The sequence below is a fragment of the Helianthus annuus genome, chromosome 13 (assembly GCF_002127325.2).
Source record: "Helianthus annuus cultivar XRQ/B chromosome 13, HanXRQr2.0-SUNRISE, whole genome shotgun sequence".
NCBI classification, from domain to species: Eukaryota; Viridiplantae; Streptophyta; class Magnoliopsida; order Asterales; family Asteraceae; genus Helianthus; species Helianthus annuus.
The window spans coordinates 126035816-126050700 of NC_035445.2; the positions used below are offsets into that span (position 1 = coordinate 126035816).

A 14885-nucleotide genomic window follows, 5' to 3' on the forward strand; every position below is an offset into this window, starting at 1 on the left:
TGTAAAAATGTAATTTCAATCCTATGATGTATTTAAATATGTATATATATATATATAATCCGTGTAATACGTGAGTTTATAAACTAGTATATGAATACATTTGTTATTTATTTTATTGTGATGAAAGTTAATTATCGTTTTCCCTTAGCATTTAAATATATACACATGTCGTACGGTATATAAAATTATACCCATGAATCATGCATGGGCCACTTGTCTATATTGAAAAATTAAACTTCGATTAAAATGTTAAAATGTCAGCACAAACAAACAAAAAAGCGCATCTAGTGTAGTGGTATCATAGTACCCTCCCACGGTACTGACCGGGGTTCGATTCCCCGGATGCGCATTTATATATCATTTTTAATTTTATTATTCTTTTTCTAGTGTGGTATTAAGGGCATCTTTGGCTAAGCTTTTCCAACCAACTTATTGACTAAATCAAAAATTTAAAAAGGAGTTTCAGTGTTTCGCAAACCTAAAAGTCCTTTTTAAAATGACTTTTTGAAAAGAAGAAAAAGGAGTTTTTGAGAAGTTAACATGTTGTGATTTTTTATTAGCTTATAACTTTTCAAACACCGAATTATCATATTACCCCTGATTTAACACTTCTTATATTATTTGTTTGTCCCTTTTAGTCATTTTAGATCAATAAGCTAAGCCAAACACTTTTTAAAAAACAACTTATTGACTTATTGGCTTTTCCCACCCCATAAGCTAATCTAAACACTTTTTAAAAAAATTCTTTTCAAAAAGTCATAAGTCAATAAGTAAATTTCACAAACTAATGGATTTGGTGTGATTTACTAATGGAGTTTGAAGAAAGGAGATTTTGATTTGGAGATAGGATGTGATTAGTGATGAATAGAGTATGAAGAACTAATAACGGATTTGGGGGATATTGTACGGTGTGACGGTTTGGGCACATTGCTTGGAATATGAAGAAAAATCTCATGCTATGTAAGTATCTTTGGTAATATTTAATGAAGTGGTATAATCTCAAACGGTGAGACTTAAGTTAAGAATATTTAATGCATGAGCCATAATAATAATAGTAATAGTAATAGTAATAGTAATAGTAATAGTAATAGTAATAGTAATAGTAATAGTAATAGTAATAGTAATAGTAATAGTAATAGTAATAGTAATAGTAATAATAATAGTAAGAATAAGAATAAGAATAAGAATAACAATAAGAATAACAATAAGAATAACAATAACAATAAATAACAATAACAATAAATAACAATAACAATAACAATAACAATAACAATAACAATAACAATAACAATAATAACAAGAATAATAACAAGAATAATAACAAGAATAATAACAATAATAATAATAATAATAATAATATTTATTTGTGAGTTATAATATCTGTTTATTAATGTCAATCGTGGCTTTTGAAACGTCACTTTCTTCTGTTTTTTCTTTCGAAATGCCACTTTCGCCGGGCTCGTTAAATGCCAACCTTTTAATTGAGTGGTTTTTTTTAAAGACGCTTTGAGAAGTTGTTGATGTCATCGTCTCCTTGCCATTAGTTACGACATATCAAACTGAGAGTTGTGTTAATTCACATATAGCGGTCAACCGTAGTTGCTAACGTCATGTTCTTAATCCTTATGTTGTTTTTTGTATAATATATTATAATATATACAACACAAAGCGGTGCGTGCGAAGCGGTGCGAAAGTGATAGAAATTAATTGTTAGTTGTGCAAAGGGGTGAGAGTCAATTGTTGGCTACCGTGTTGTGATTTCTTGCATGTATATGAAAGGTTGTGACTTTTTGTAAAGGTGTGATATATTTGAAAGTATTTTGAAGGTCGTGACTTTTTGAAGAGGTGTGATATATTTAAAAGTTGTGACTTTTTTTTGTAAGGGATATGATATATTTTAAAAGTAGTTTGAAGGGTTGTGACTTTTTGAAAATGTGTGATCCAAATCATTGTGTTTAAGTTACTTTCTGTTATTGATATAAACAAGATTAAAAGACGTAAATACCCTTTTGCCCCTAAAATAAAAACCACACGTGTCAAGCCATAATTGTCGCGTAACGTTCGAACGACTTTCGCGTCTTGTACGTGTTCCGACATCAAGATTTTCCCTCAAAATTTACAAAATTTCGCACTTTTCATTTATAGCTTAAAACGCGTAAATCTTTATTAACATAATTTACACGTTTATTTATGTTTTCAGTTTCAATAATTGCCAGTCAATTTATGATTTTAAAAATTTGACAAACCTACCAAAATTAGAAAACTCATTATAAGGCTAAAGAGTGTGGGGGTCATGGTTGAGACATGATTTGTCATGTAGGAACATGAATGAAAGGCTACACCACCCCCTTGTCTCATCCACCATGGTTCGCATGGATTAAACGATGGCAACCATGATCCTCTTTTCTATTTTCCAATATTTCCTTTCGTTTTTCTTTAGACAAAAATAAATTAAAATAAATAATGGGATAGTGGTTTGGGTCATAACCACACCTTTAGAGTAGTGGTTATGGATGATTGATTAGAGGTGGGTGACATGACACTAACGTGAACGGGTCATGGTGATCAGAAAGGTTGGATGTTTCATTATTGAAGATACATTTGTGTTATATGCTATTAGTAACGACCCGATCCAACCCGGCTGACTAATTGACCCGTTTGGCGCATTTATTTTGTTCCCTCTACGAAGTTAAAGGATATGTGGTTTCAAATCTTAAATTCACAACTGATTTTGATGTTTTAACAATAATAACAATAGCAAAAAGTAACAAGAGAATTAGTGAAGAAAAATGAGCTTTATACCACACCATATTTATAATTCCCTAAACATTTTTAACTCAAAATTGCTGCAAGGTTACATATCTGATCATGTTGTACCTCAGATATTGTTTAATTGATCACAGGTTGTTGAATGGACTCCCTTGATCCTGCATAGTCTTGTGGGACCGGAAGATGAAGTTCCGAGCAAACGAACCGTATTATCTCCCCAGTCAAAGCCCCAAAAGACAACTTATTTAGCGTCACAGTAATGGCAAACCTATTGTTTATGTCACAGTATCCTGTAGATCCACCTATACCTGAGTGACCAAACCCGATTATAAACCCATCGGTTGTTTGGACCCTTCTAAATCCTAGCCCGAATTTCCCATTCGGGATAATCAAATCCTTGTAATCTCCACTTCCCAAAAAGGCGTCGTGAATTTTTGTTCTACTGTGTGTAAAGATTTTAGAGTCGACTTCATCACTTGTATCATCGGTTTCCGGTATTCTGATGTAAAGATCGGATTGTGGACTTGTGGAACCGTTTGAATCTTTCTTGCTTCCATCTTTCACTGAAGTTTTCTTGGTAAGGAATATGGGGTGGTGAGGATGGCTTCCGAGTGGTGGAAGTGAAGAAGAGGAATGACGGGGCGGCACAACACCACCGTCCACGAGGGTGGCATAGTAGCGTGCCAATGCACGAGCTGAGAAGTGTCCATTGGCGGCAGGTAGTATTGCGCGACGCACATTGAGCGTATTGGATAACGGAATGAGGCCAGCAATCATTTCGAACTTGAATGTGGAAGGCAGTGCGGTGGAGATCGAGCTGCCCCTGCGAATGTCGGGTTTTTGCGCTAACCTACTAAGATCACTTGTATCAAGTGTAAGAGTTGCCAGCCGAGATTCCACACCTGAAACGAGTTTATAAAACAATTTCTTATTATAAAATGTAAAATGTCGTTTTCGTCCCAAAGGTTTGGCCAGCTTTGCAACTTCGTCCAAAGGTCTGTTTTTCCGCATTTGGATCCAAAAGGTTTGAGATCTTGCCATTTTCATCCGGCTCGTTAACTCCATCTGTTTTTCTTCATTAACTCAGGGGGATTTTTGTTTTCTTTGTTAACTTAAATGGTAATTTGGTCTTTTGAATACTTGTACATTATGCTAAATGCTTGTACATAAAGTGAAAAAGACCGAATTTCCCTTTAAGTTAACAAAAAAAGACGGAAATACCCTTGACTTAACGGAAAAAAATGGATGGAGTTAACCAGCCGGATGAAAATGGCAAGATTTCAAACCTTTTGGATCCAGATGCGCAAAAACCATAGTCACAGGAAACGCAGATCCCCCCTCGAATCCCGAATCGGTTTGGCCGTACCAGAATCGGGTACAGAATCGAACCATTCGGCCTGGGTTCGCGAACCAGATCGGAAAAAAGGTCGTACCCGATTATCACAATACTCGTTCCGAATCACTGAAAAACGTGTTTCCGACTGAAAAATTCGCCGTTTCGGAACGATTCGATTCGTGTACCAGTCAATAGATGCACGAATTGCAAACGTGTTTAGACACTTTTCCCGCCTTTTTAATGGATTATGCTATGAACTATGCTTATGAACTGCTTTTGTTTTATGAGTTTTCTTTATGAACTTATGAAGTATGATTATGGTTATGAAATGCTTTTGAATTTTGGATATGATTATCAAATTTGTTTTTCAAATTGGATTTTTTTATAAACTATATTCTAATAATCGTTTTATATACGATACGACGTACCAAACTATATGGTACGCCGTACCGCGTACCAAATTGGCGTTCTGAATGAACCTACCCCCCTCGTACAGAATTTTAAAATTTCACGAACTACGTACCCGTTTTCGTTCCGCGAACCGGATCGAACAGCGATCCATGTGACTATGGGAAAAACAAACCTTTGGATGAAAGTCGCAAAACTAGCCAAACCTCAGGGACGAAAATGGTGTTTTACTCTATTATTAAATTATGATAACTTTGGTGAATCATACCCGGAGAAACCCCTATATAAAGTTCGCCTTCAACGTTAAGTGGGCGAATAAAAGCTTCCTCTAGAATATCCTGAAACTTCTTCCCAGAAGCATGCTACGTGTTCAAAATAATGAAATGTTAAGCACTTCAAGGGTTTTAAAAGGAACTAAAATGCAAAGGGGTATGTAACATTTGTAACGGTACCTCAATGATTCCACCGCATAGCCAACCATATGATAAATAATGATATAATTGTTCACGACCAGGTTCTGTCTCGGGTGCAACCATAGCAATGCGTTTTAGACACTCGTCCCAATCACAAAATAACATAGGATCTTCTTCAGCAATACCGGCTAGCGCATTGTGCAGACCAGCTGTATGATTTAGTATATGGTTGACTTTTATTTGATCTTTTCCGTTTGCGCCAAACTCGGGCCAGATGTTTGTAACGTTTTCGTCAAGCTTCAGTTTCCTATAATGAAATTACATATGATTATTTATTATTAAAAACAGGGATGAAATCATAAAATTCTAACCAAGTTTCTATCTTGTTATAATAAAGTTACCTATACCTTTCAATATTGTCGTATTTATAGAAATTCTTTTTATAATTATCTAAACTGAATGATGGAGCAATTATAAAACTTGGTAATTATTTAGTGAATATATTCTTCAGAGTTATCTCCTTCTTCACATTAAACTTGAAAAAAAAAATACTAAATAGTAACCAAATTTCATATACGTTCCATTTAGGCCACTTAAAAAAATTAATATTTATTATAAGGTTTCACGACAATGGTTTTTGTAGTTAGAGAAAAGTGTTAGCGACTACACTAAATAATATTAGTGGTTTGCCAGTTTCCACACAAACAAAAGAGTATACCCTTTATCAACCAGCCAATGTACCATTCCAGCTGTGACTCCCTTTGTTACAGAGAAAACAGGAAATAAGCTATCGGGTTGAACTGGACGAGGATCATATTTTCCCAGTACTCCAGCTGCAGTATCAATTATCACTTGCCCGTCTTTGTATGCACAAACCTAAGAAACACAATAACATAATACAATCAAGCGTTTTGTTGCAGATAATTATTCCTGCGATCGGAAGCATAATTCATCCACATTAATTATAGGGGTGTTCAAAATAGTTGCAGCTCGCTTGGAAAAAGCTCGAAAAAAGCTCGGTTGTAAACGAGCCGAGCTTGAGCTGGGCCTGGCTCGGCTCATGAGCTCGCGAGCCGGCTTGAATTGTTTTATTATACATAGAATAATTTTCATTTAAATGAATTCAAATAAAAAAATATGTGGAGGGGGTTGGAGTGTTAACATTTTAAGTATAATTAATTAATAACATGTAAAAATATGGGAAAATAAGAAAAAATTATACATATAATACTTTTAATATGCCTTTAGGTATTTAAAATATATAAAAATAATACATATAGATACACGTGTACTTTTTTTTATTTTTGTTTTTTATGTTATCAATATTCGTATAAAAAATAAACTATATACAAAAATAATGAGCCGGCTCGATTTGGCTCAAGCTGGCTCGAACATTTTACAAGCCGAGCTGGCTCATTTAATTTCGAGCTCGAACTCGAGCTCAACCTGGCTCGGCTCAATTACAGCCCTTAAAAGACTGTTATTGATAGTGACGCACACCTGGATTCCCAGTATTCTATCAGCATTCCCTAATTCAACCAAGAAATGCCTCAGTTTGGCTTCTACATCAGAATGCACTGGACTGTCGTATACCCAGTTAGGATTTGAGGATGGTCCATGGTTCATGTCACTGAAACAGATGATAGTTTATAAAAGAAGGGTATGGTTACGTATGATCGGAGAATGAGTGTCAACTCGCGTAACTAAAGTAAAAACAGATCATACCTTTTCAAAACGGATTCGGCGAAAGGTCTCATGATACTTAGATAGCTTATGCGAACATTCATCGAGGAAGAAAGCCCTGAAATGATTTAGAATGTTTTGAATAATTTGGATGTGAGATTTGATAGTGTATATGATATTTGAGTATCCAAAACCAGTGTTGTAAGAACCGCTAGGCGCTCGTCGGCTGGTGGGGTACTAACTAGGATTAATCGGGATTAATAGGAATTAATCGGATTGAGATTTTACATGTAATTCTCAGTTTTATATGTATATACTCACATTTTTATATGTAATTTTTTTAAGTAGACATGTTTCAACACCTTCTTCGACACATATTTTGAGGTAGATAGAATTAAGTGCCGGAATTTACGGGGTTTTGGCTGGAATCTTTGCCAGAATTTACAGGTTTTAGCCGGAATCGCTAGACTGCCACCGATTTTTAGCCGACTAGGACCGGATTTGACCATTGTTGACCGCCTAGCGATTAATTAGCCGATTAGATGAAAAAATTACACGGTGAACCTCCAACTAGCGATTAATTGGCGACTAATCGGAGGCTAGGCAGGATTTTTACAACCATGTCCAAAACACATAATCAACTCTGAAGTTGTATTTATGATGAGATATTTTGATGTTTTGAGTGTTTGGAGAAGCAGAATATATTCATCCAAACACTGAAAACTGAATATTTAACGCCTGAATTATTTAAATAATCTGAAGGACCGAATAAAAACCTCTCAGCAAATTAAGGACCCTCGAGAAAATGACAATGTCTCCTGGAAAAGCATCAATCTGGAAGATAACTTTTAATCAGTTCCTATGAATCGTAACATGATATATACACTAGGAAAAGAAAAGAACTTACAGGATTGAAACGTTTAACTTGTTTCTTGTCAAGTTTCATTTTTTCTTGTATAATTTTCATATTTTTCGCTCTTTGCTCTGCCAAAGATTTCATATTTTCCTAAACCAAAAAGAATGATGAGTTCTGCACAAATTAGACAGTTTTATGTTAAGAAAACCGCTAGATAATTGGTGCCACTTACAAGAGCTTCAGTTGCTGGAGTAGTAGCCCGGAAGAATACATTTGTTACCTCCATAGCCTGTTCTGGCATATCAAGGCGCAACTTAAGCCCCATTTCAGCAAATGCAGACAAAAGCGCCACATGATCACCCTGAAACAACAAACAGTTACAATAATTAGTTGTTTCAGTGGTTGATAATTTATGATTAGAGTAAAGTACACGGATGGTCCATATGCTTCACCAAGATTTTGAATTTGGTCCCTAGCTTTCCAAAAGTACACGTATGGTCCATGTGGTTTGCAGTTTGTAACACATGTAGTCCCCAACTTTTGCCAAAAGTACATGGATGGTCCCTGTGGTTTGCACTTTGTAACGCATTTAGTCCCTAACTTGGACCTCCTGAAGCCTTTAGATTTGTTGGCTAGGGACTAAATGCGTTACAATGTGCAAACCTCAGGGACCATCCATGTACTTTTGAAAAGCTAGAGACAAAATCCAAAATTTTGGTTAACCACAGAACCAGCCGTGTACTTTACTCTAAGAAATTCATGTTTAAGAAGACCAAAAGTGACCTTTTTCAATGAAGTTTGCGAATTGGGGATAAAAGTCTTCCAAATTAGGTTATAAGAAAAAGTAAAAAGTTTATTTATTTTACCCTTGCATAATCAGTTTTGTGGCAGTGCGGATGATATTAGTTGTCCAAAACTGGTTATTATAAAAGCAAAAGCAGCATATGTTTATCCAAGGCGATTTCAAGTCACAATAATCAGATAATTAGTTACACGAAGTTAAAAACTGATCTATATGCCAAAAGTTCGCCAAGAGTAGTATTTAGAAAGAAACTAGTATTTAGGACCCGCGCTTTGCAGCGGGACTGTTAAACCGAATGAAAAGTAGACGTAAAAACATTGAACCATACACACCCGTCGCAGCGTGTTAACGTGTAAAAATTAGACCGAAACGTAAAAAGTAGAAAAGAATAACTAAGTCGACTTAGGACCCGCCCGTTGCGATAGGGCCGTTAAACTGGGAAAAAATAGACGTAAAAACGTTAAGCCACACGTGCGCGTTGCAGCGTGTTAACTTCCAAAATTTAGACCGAAATGTTAACCAAAGATTTGTAAAAGATGAAATGTATAGGGGACAAATATAATTTATATATTTGTTACATTAAATTATATAACTAGTGTACAAACCTCTGCAGCTGCCAAAAACATTTTTGCTAAGGCGTGTTTCACGGAGCTTGAAAGCAACTTTGTAAGCCCAAAATCAAGCAAAATTGGATGATGGGGAGGTTTCCTACTCACAAGAAAATTACCTGAAAATAGTCAAAAGAAGATTTGACCGAGAAGTCAAACCGAAAATGTTTGAAGTGAATGTCAAAACAGAACTGAGAGCAATGACGGAAAGAGAGAGTACCCGGATGAGGATCACCATTAAAAAACCCATCAACGTAAATTTGATGCGCATATGCACGTGTAATTTCTTCAACAAGTTTTTGTTTGTCAACACCAAGGTCTTCTAGAGCACGAGAATCGTTTATACGTATTCCGTCCATATACTCTAGGATGAGGACTTTCTCAGTAGACTACGAATGAAATAAAAATTATTAGCAAGTCATATATCATTTAAATAACCAGTTTTTGGTTTACTGCTACAAATGGTTTTCTTATATAACTTAGGGTGCATAGAGAAGACTATACTATACCTATGAAATGTAGGTACTCATCGTATTAGGATCAGTCTAAACGAGCTTATTACAGTTAACTTGTTCGGACCTTATAACTTGCAATAAATTTTAAAAACACTTCCAATCTTATCATCATTATTTTCATATTTTTAGTGTTACTGTTTTACAACTGTATATAACAAGATGGATTCTAACGACTCAAGAGAGAAGTAAAAACTTAAAAAAATATATTTGGATAGCTGAAAATGTAACATTTCTTTTTGTTTCAATATTTTATGTAATAACTCATTTCATTGATAAGATTATATACAAATTTATAATTTACATTTTTTTCCGTATTTAACCAGTGTAATACATGTGTTTGTAAGCTGGTTACCTCATATGATTCTACCACATTAGACTGTATCACCAATCTACACTTAAGAACAAGCAGGCCTGACCCCAAGACTGGTCCTAGGCCCACTTAGCCCTAAAGTACCATTTGGGCCTAAATATCTTTCCCAAATTTCTATCCTAGGCCTAGTTAAACCCAAAGCCCAAAAAACACGCTCCTTAGACCCTTATGGTCATATTACTTTTGGGAATGTACTATTAAACTTGGCCTCAATCTATTATAGAGGGTGAGGAAGGATGATACCTGAATAACTTCTGGCATCAATACTTCCACATGTTCAGGTCTTTTGTCACGGCCTTCACTTTTGCATCCTAGATTTCTAGAGACTTTTCTAGTATTTTCTACAAGAACAAAATTCATTAAGAACGACACTTGAACACAAGAATTGCAAATAAACCAAAGTAGTAATCTATATCATACCAGCTTCATGGTTGAAATCTAGTTCCTTAGGTGCTTCCCTGCACCATTCATCTATCATTGGGTTGAAGTCATACTGCGGTTCGGCCCAAGCTATCCAGTCCACTATTGACTTTGCATTTTTCAAGTCCTGTAAAAGAACTAATGTTAGATGATTACAACTAGTAAAATATCCCGCACGTTGAGGCGGTATGTCACGTCATAAATTAAATTCGAGTAAAACCATGCAGAAGTAGATAAAAACACATGTGACAGTATATTCGCAATACACGAAAAAATTACATCATAAATTAAAATCGAGTAAAACTGTGACATATCCAAATTTATTACAATTGATAAATAAATTTAACAAAAAATAATCAGATAAAACTATATTTATTCTAAAACTAAAAAAGGTATGAAATAGTACCGTGGCATATCCAAATTTATACAATTGAATTTAGCAAAAAAATAATCAGATAAAACTATAATTATTCTAAAACCTAAAAAAGTATAGAATAAATAATACCCAAATTGTTTAACATATCTAATAAAAACATAGGGAAAAAATAATTGAAGTATAAAATTTATAATTATTTGTATTTCCTAATTAGTTTATAAATATAAAATAAAAGAAAGCCTATGTTTCATGTGGCCAAATTGACCCAAAAAAAAAAAACTTTTGATAACCAAAACAAAAATAGCAAATAACTTACTGTAGCAATCATGATATAATTTAATATATATTATATTATAATATGGGGCGTTTGGATTATAAGCTTCATATCAGCTGCAATAAAGGTTTTTATGTAAGGGTAAAAGGAATTATCTCTTTATCCCTTCTTTTAACCTAATTTGATTGATTTCTACTCTCATTTCACAGAAGGCCTGTCCTTGTCCACAAAAATGTCATTTTTGGTCACTCTACCTATTAATATATCGCATAATGACATGATCAAATTTAAGTCGATGGCTATGAAAAGAAAGAACTGAGACTCCAGAATGAACTACCTCCAAGATTATAATTTTAATGCCTTTGTGCTGAACTTTAACAACCACCTCCTGCCCGTCACGTAGAGTTGCACGGTGAACTTGAGCTATCTGCATATATTATTTATGCAATCGAAATGGTTCAGAGATTATTTAACCAAATGGAAAGCAAAGTTATGACTCGTTGTTGGTGTAGATCAAAGGAATTTTTAGTTTTGGAACGATCTTGGTTGCTCATGGATGTGTATGTAATTACTAGTTTATTTTGAACTAATTAATATATAGTTACTAATTACTAATATAATTTGAGTGACTATCAACTAAAATTGAAGCAGAAGCCAGAAGATCAAAATTATGTGTAGGTTTAGTGTTGATTGCTAAAGTAATATGGAGTATATGACAATGTCTAGTTTTTAGTTTATTGTTGATTTCTTATTATGTTAAGATCTTACAGTAAGCCTTCTGCGAAATTATGTTAAAAATTGCGTTGACAATAAACGTAAAAGGGTTCTTACCGATGCTGTTGCTAAAGGTACACGGACAAAATTAGTGAATAGATTATCCATTGATTGACCTAACTGTGTCTCTATAATTTGACAGACCTGATGCATGCAGAATAAAAAGAACATGATCAAGGAAAAAGAAAGTGTAACATGTGATAATCTATTTTAACAACTCACACGTATTATGTTACTCATTCTTTAAATCAATGACAAATGCAATAGATAATCATTCTACAAATTAATAATACCTCGTCTAATCCGCGAGGGGGAAGAGAGTCTTGTAATTGCTTCAAAAGGCGTATGTAGGCCTCGGGAAGCACATCGGCACGAGTAGATAAATACTGTCCCAATTTCACCCATAAACCTTCCAACTCCACAATCAACTTAAGAACACGTTTAGCATTCCGCTCATGAGCTTTCTCCCATAAACCATCCCGTTTTGATCTTTTCGTCAATTTCTCTCTCTGCTGCAACGCCTTCATTAACCAACACCAAAAACAAACGATCCTTATGTCAAAGAACTGAATATACACGCCTTAAAAGACCCCGTTTTTACTCAATAAACACACAAATGAAGTAATGAACAAACCTTGTAATCCAGGTATACGAGAAACGCCAATGAGAAAACCTTCATTCGCCTCTTGTAGATGTTCCCCGATCCCATTGTATATAGCTTAGCAAGTTCATTGTACAAAATAATAATTGTGGTGATCAGATAGTATGGAACACGGAGTATTCTTCGAACAAAAGCACCGACGAGTTCCGAAATTCTCATACCTCTATACATACGATATAAGATAACCAAAATAAATATATCAATAACCTTTCAGTGAAATCATTTAGCCCTAGAATAAGTCAGACACCCAAATGTGTAAACAATTGTTCCCATTTCATATGATCATATATCTGTATCAATATGTACTTAAAAGTTAAAACCTCAAAAGAATCCTGAGATCTGAGGTTTTGTAATCACAAATTTTCAATCAATTAACCAAAACAGTTATCAATTAACTGTCAAATTGCAAAACTGAACACATAAATCAGCATATCAATCACTAAATCAACGCTGAACAACAAGCTGCAAATTTGGTGGTCAATCGAAGAAATCTAAGTAATTAACAATAATACACTTATTAACAGTCAAATTGCAAAGCTGGACATGTAGATCAACATATAGATTACCCAATCAACACTAAATTGAAATTACTTCAAATTTGACGGACAATCGAAGAAATCGATATCAATTAGCAACAAAACACTTATTAATCCACAGTCAAATTGCCAAAATGAACCCATAAATCAACATATCGGTTACTCAATCGCCATTAACTGCAAATTTGGAGGACAAAATCGAAATCAATTAACAACAATACCCTAATTATTCACAGTGAAATTGCAAACTGAACATGTAAATCAACATATTGATTGCTCAAGCAACACTGAATTGAAATTACTGCAAATATGGATAGAAGAAATATGAATTTATTAACGGCAAAACTGTTATTAACTCACAGTCTGCAGAATGAACATGTAAATCAACATATCGTTCACTCAATCAACGCTGAATTCATATTACTTCAAACTTATCGAAGAAACCGGAATCAATCAGCAACGAAACACTTATTAATTCACAGTCAAATTGCAAAATCAACATGTAAAATCAACATATCGATTACTCTAAGCAACTCTAAATTAAAACTACTGCAAATTTGGAAGTGAATCAAAGAAATCAAAATCAGTTAGCAACAAAACACTTATTAATATACAATCAAATTGCAATATCAACATGTAAAATCAACATATCGATCACTCAATCAACCAAAATTGAAATTAATTTATAATTATCGAAGAAACCGGAGCCAATTAGCCACATACCACTAACTAATTCTCAGTCAAATTGCAAAAGTGAACATGTAATATCAACATTTTGATCACTCAATCAACACTGAATCGAAATTACTTCAAATTTGGCGAACAATCAAACATATTATTATAATCAATTCACAACAATTCACAGTCAAATTGCAAAATCGAACACAGAAATCAACATATCGATCACTAAATCGAAGAAATCGGAATCAATTAGCAACAAAACACTAAACACTTATTAACTCACAGTCAAATTGCAAAATCGAACGCGTAAATCAACATATCGATTACTCAATCGAAGAAATCGGAATCAATTAGCAACAAAACTTAACACAGAAACGGAAAGAAAACGGTGCGAATAAAAAATACCTAGAACGATGTCGATTCGCAATGAATTAGCTACACTGTTACGGCGACTCTGGATCGTTTGACAGTTAAAGTGGCCTCTGTAAGACGTTCTAGACGACGTACGGAACGTACAACCGATTTCAGGGAAGGACACGTGGACACGTGAAAGTGGAGGTGACGTGTTAGTGACTGGTGGCTTTTCTCCGAAATTAACGACGAATTGAGTTTTCAGCGATCGAAACTGAGTATATCGGTATGATCGGGTTTTGTAGTTGACGTTGAAAATAAAAACGGTTAAGAGTTGGGGTCGATGGTTTTTGTTTTATAAATGAAGTGTGTCCACATGCGAATAGAAGTAAAGACAAACATAACTGCCAATAAGTTGGAATGTTGTTATAGGTCAACACTTGTGGATGTAGTGAGCTGTGACTAAGCTTTGCTAAACGTGTGGTTTGGATTAAAAAGAGTTCATTATAAACGTGCCATTTTAAAATGTCTATATATCAAATTAGAGTAAACTGTGATTTTGGTCGGTTTGGTCATTTTTTACATTTTAATTCAAAATTTAAATATTTTGAATCTGGGTTCTTGTGGTTTTATTTTTATTGCCATTTTGGTCTAAAAGTGAAATCAGTTGATATTAGTCTAATAAAATCATGTTATTTTGTCTTTTTTCGCAAGGGCAAAATAGTCAGTATAGTTTTATTATAACACATTATTAATTAATTAATAATATTAAATAACCCTTTGACCTCATAAAAGCACAGATATTATCATCTTCCCCAAAAATCATCTTCTCCAAAACCCTCCGAAATCCTATGTTCTACGATCATCTTGTCCAATGGACGATTATGAGGATTTTAGCTGCTCTGTTCGAAAAGAAGGCTCCGGTTTTGATCCTGATGTAAAATACGGTACGTATTTCTGATTGATAACTTGGAATTTTGTTGCCATTTTTTCAAAAATCGTTAAGACAATGTTGAATAAACCTTTTTTTCTTATTCTACAGCTATCGGCCT

At 34.3% G+C, this 14885-nt stretch overlaps 1 protein-coding gene and 1 non-coding gene across 2 annotated transcripts; one reads left to right on the forward strand and one right to left on the reverse strand.

Annotated features, from left to right (window-relative positions):
* The first annotated feature begins 278 nt into the window (after positions 1-278).
* Positions 279-349, forward strand: TRNAG-CCC. The gene has a single exon. It is a non-coding gene; the product is annotated as a tRNA-Gly (tRNA).
* A 2380-nt stretch (positions 350-2729) lies between these two features.
* On the reverse strand, positions 2730-14186 carry LOC110899285. Its single transcript, XM_022146164.2, has 18 exons — positions 13888-14186; positions 12239-12428; positions 11898-12125; positions 11662-11748; positions 11168-11257; positions 10181-10307; positions 10004-10101; positions 9096-9264; positions 8873-8994; positions 7698-7826; positions 7517-7615; positions 7386-7443; positions 6652-6727; positions 6427-6556; positions 5645-5802; positions 4966-5233; positions 4782-4875; positions 2730-3671 (listed from the first exon to the last, which is right to left on the reverse strand). The coding sequence occupies exons 2-18, from the start codon at positions 12422-12424 to the stop codon at positions 2890-2892; spliced, it is 2901 nt and encodes a 966-aa protein (XP_022001856.1). The 5' UTR covers positions 12425-12428; positions 13888-14186; the 3' UTR covers positions 2730-2889.
* Between the last annotated feature and the right edge of the window lie 699 nt (positions 14187-14885).